This window comes from Poecilia formosa, unplaced genomic scaffold, assembly GCF_000485575.1.
Source record: "Poecilia formosa unplaced genomic scaffold, Poecilia_formosa-5.1.2 Scaffold48, whole genome shotgun sequence".
In the NCBI taxonomy this organism is placed as follows: Eukaryota; Metazoa; Chordata; class Actinopteri; order Cyprinodontiformes; family Poeciliidae; genus Poecilia; species Poecilia formosa.
Window position 1 is genome coordinate 2868956 of NW_006799987.1, and position 725 is coordinate 2869680.

Below are 725 nucleotides of genomic sequence, written 5' to 3' on the forward strand. Positions count from 1 at the left end.
AAACCAGGGGAGAGCGCGAACGCAGTCCCCCACCACCATAAATTGTGCAGTTGAGATTCTCCCATGTGGAGAATTCACAGAGGTCAGATCGCCGCAGTGCAATGGCTGATCCTCACCCTGGGCGATCCACCTACAGGATCATGGAGTCACCCCTGCCAGGTAAGTATGCCGTTCATTCCTCTGACGGACCTTCATCAACTCCACACATCCGGTTCTGACTCACGGTGGGAGATTAAAATATTCCCTGAGTCACTGTAGGATTTAACTTTTAACTAAACACATTCAGAAGCTCAGAGAAATAATAAATATATGAAAAAATAAAAAATGTTAAACCTAATCAACCTCACAAATGTTAAAGTTTATCCCAGAAGTTTTCTATTAAAAAATTTAAGATTAATATTTATTAATTTATTTTTTTCTAAAAAAAAAAAAAAAAAATCAGAAAAAAAAAATCTACCGTTCAGTCTAAGACATTGTGTACAAAGAGAAACATGGCTAAAACTAAAATGTTCAGATTAATCCCAGAAATTGAGATAAAAGAAAAATCAGGAGCAGCAGCAGAGAATGTTTTGCTGATTGATCTCTTGCGGTTGAGATGAGGACAATGGATTCAGTATTTTATCCATGTTTTGTTTATTTTGTACAAGACGAAGTTGAAACACTTTATTTGAAGGGGGGTGAATAAGACTGACATGACACTGTCATAAACATGACATAACACCTGT

At 37.0% G+C, this 725-nt stretch overlaps 1 protein-coding gene across 1 annotated transcript in view; it reads left to right on the forward strand.

Annotated features, from left to right (window-relative positions):
* Positions 1-725, forward strand: part of ech1 (enoyl CoA hydratase 1, peroxisomal) — a 7931-nt gene continuing 7206 nt past the window's right edge. Inside the window, exon 1 of the mRNA XM_016671713.1 lies at positions 1-159. Within this exon, the coding sequence (XP_016527199.1) occupies positions 102-159 (58 nt within the window). The 5' untranslated portion in view covers positions 1-101. The remainder of the gene's footprint in view (positions 160-725) is intronic.